This window comes from Belonocnema kinseyi, chromosome 4, assembly GCF_010883055.1.
Source record: "Belonocnema kinseyi isolate 2016_QV_RU_SX_M_011 chromosome 4, B_treatae_v1, whole genome shotgun sequence".
Taxonomy (NCBI): Eukaryota; Metazoa; Arthropoda; class Insecta; order Hymenoptera; family Cynipidae; genus Belonocnema; species Belonocnema kinseyi.
The window spans coordinates 39,878,005-39,879,193 of NC_046660.1; the positions used below are offsets into that span (position 1 = coordinate 39,878,005).

The following is a 1,189-nucleotide window of genomic DNA, read 5'->3' on the forward strand; positions in this document are numbered from 1 at the left end:
CAAACTTCTTCCCCTCCCTACAATTTAATATTTTCTTCCTTTCCCTGCCCTTACTTCTTTCGAACTGCCCCAACATTACCCCTCACTTCCTCTACGCCTTTATTTCCCCCTAATTCCCCTAGTTCCGATGTCCCCACTTCCCTGAATTCCCACAGGTGTGAGTTGTAAGTTAGGAGTTGTGAGCTGTGAGCCGTGATTTGTGGATTGTGAGTTGTTAGTTTTGGATTATGAGCTGCGAGTGATGTGTTGTAAGTTGTAAGTTGTGAGCTCCCCTCACTTCTCCTTCTTAGAAAAAATAGGACAAGTCGACAGACACCCGAACGGAACTATAAAGGTTTCTGCCTGCGACTGCGAAACCCTAAAAATAATTAATTGGAAAAACAAAAGGTTGAAATTACCTCGTATATTTACTTTCTCTCGACATTTACTTTCTTGAGCATGCAAGCAGGAGTTTAGACTTAAAGGTAACTTTTTCTCGATTGATATTATCATAGCAGCCTTGTCAATATTTATTTATTTTTTTCCCTACCTTTCAGGCCATGGGCAGGATAGAACTCTGCAAACAGTGAGACTCACGACTGTTATTAGGCTTGCTGACAGGACTGTGTAAACTACACAGAGATGTACTAAGGAGAATATGTAAAGCGTCTTATGGCACCACATATTTGGTTCAAACAACGTGGGCGCGTAATCCGGCCACAGTATGCGTAGAATCCAGTAATTTCCTGCAACGACAAATATTTAACAAGTTTTAAATCACCTAGCAAAGCTTTCACAAATAGATGAATATTTTAGAGAAAAACGGTTTAAAAAAATTAAGCCGTCATATAGATCGCGTTGCTAGAGTCTTTGATCTCACAGTCAGATCAGGCGATGTCGTCCAGAGCTCCTCACCGAAATGTTCGGGCTCGATTCCTGGTGCCGGTATTTTCGAACTATTTTTTTCAACTAGGGTTTTCTTTTAGTTACATATTAACTTGATTAAACACAAGCCAAAATATTCAGTTTTAATCATTTTCTTTTGTGTAAAAAAATTGGTTCTTTTAACCTTTATCACTTCCGAAGCGAGTACTGCAAAGATTTATAAGTGCGGGAAAATATAAAAAATTGTGATTTCTTCTACAATTTGTCGTAAAAAATATAAACCATTACTCTAATCATAAAATAAAAACATAATAATGAGAATAAT

General features: G+C 37.8%; 1 protein-coding gene across 1 annotated transcript in view; it reads right to left on the reverse strand.

Moving 5' to 3' along the window:
* Window positions 1-525: 525 nt before the first annotated feature.
* LOC117171639 overlaps window positions 526-1,189 on the reverse strand; it is a 135,065-nt gene continuing 134,401 nt past the window's right edge. Inside the window, exon 7 of the mRNA XM_033359128.1 lies at window positions 526-725. Coding sequence (XP_033215019.1) covers window positions 526-725 — 200 coding nt within the window. The remainder of the gene's footprint in view (window positions 726-1,189) is intronic.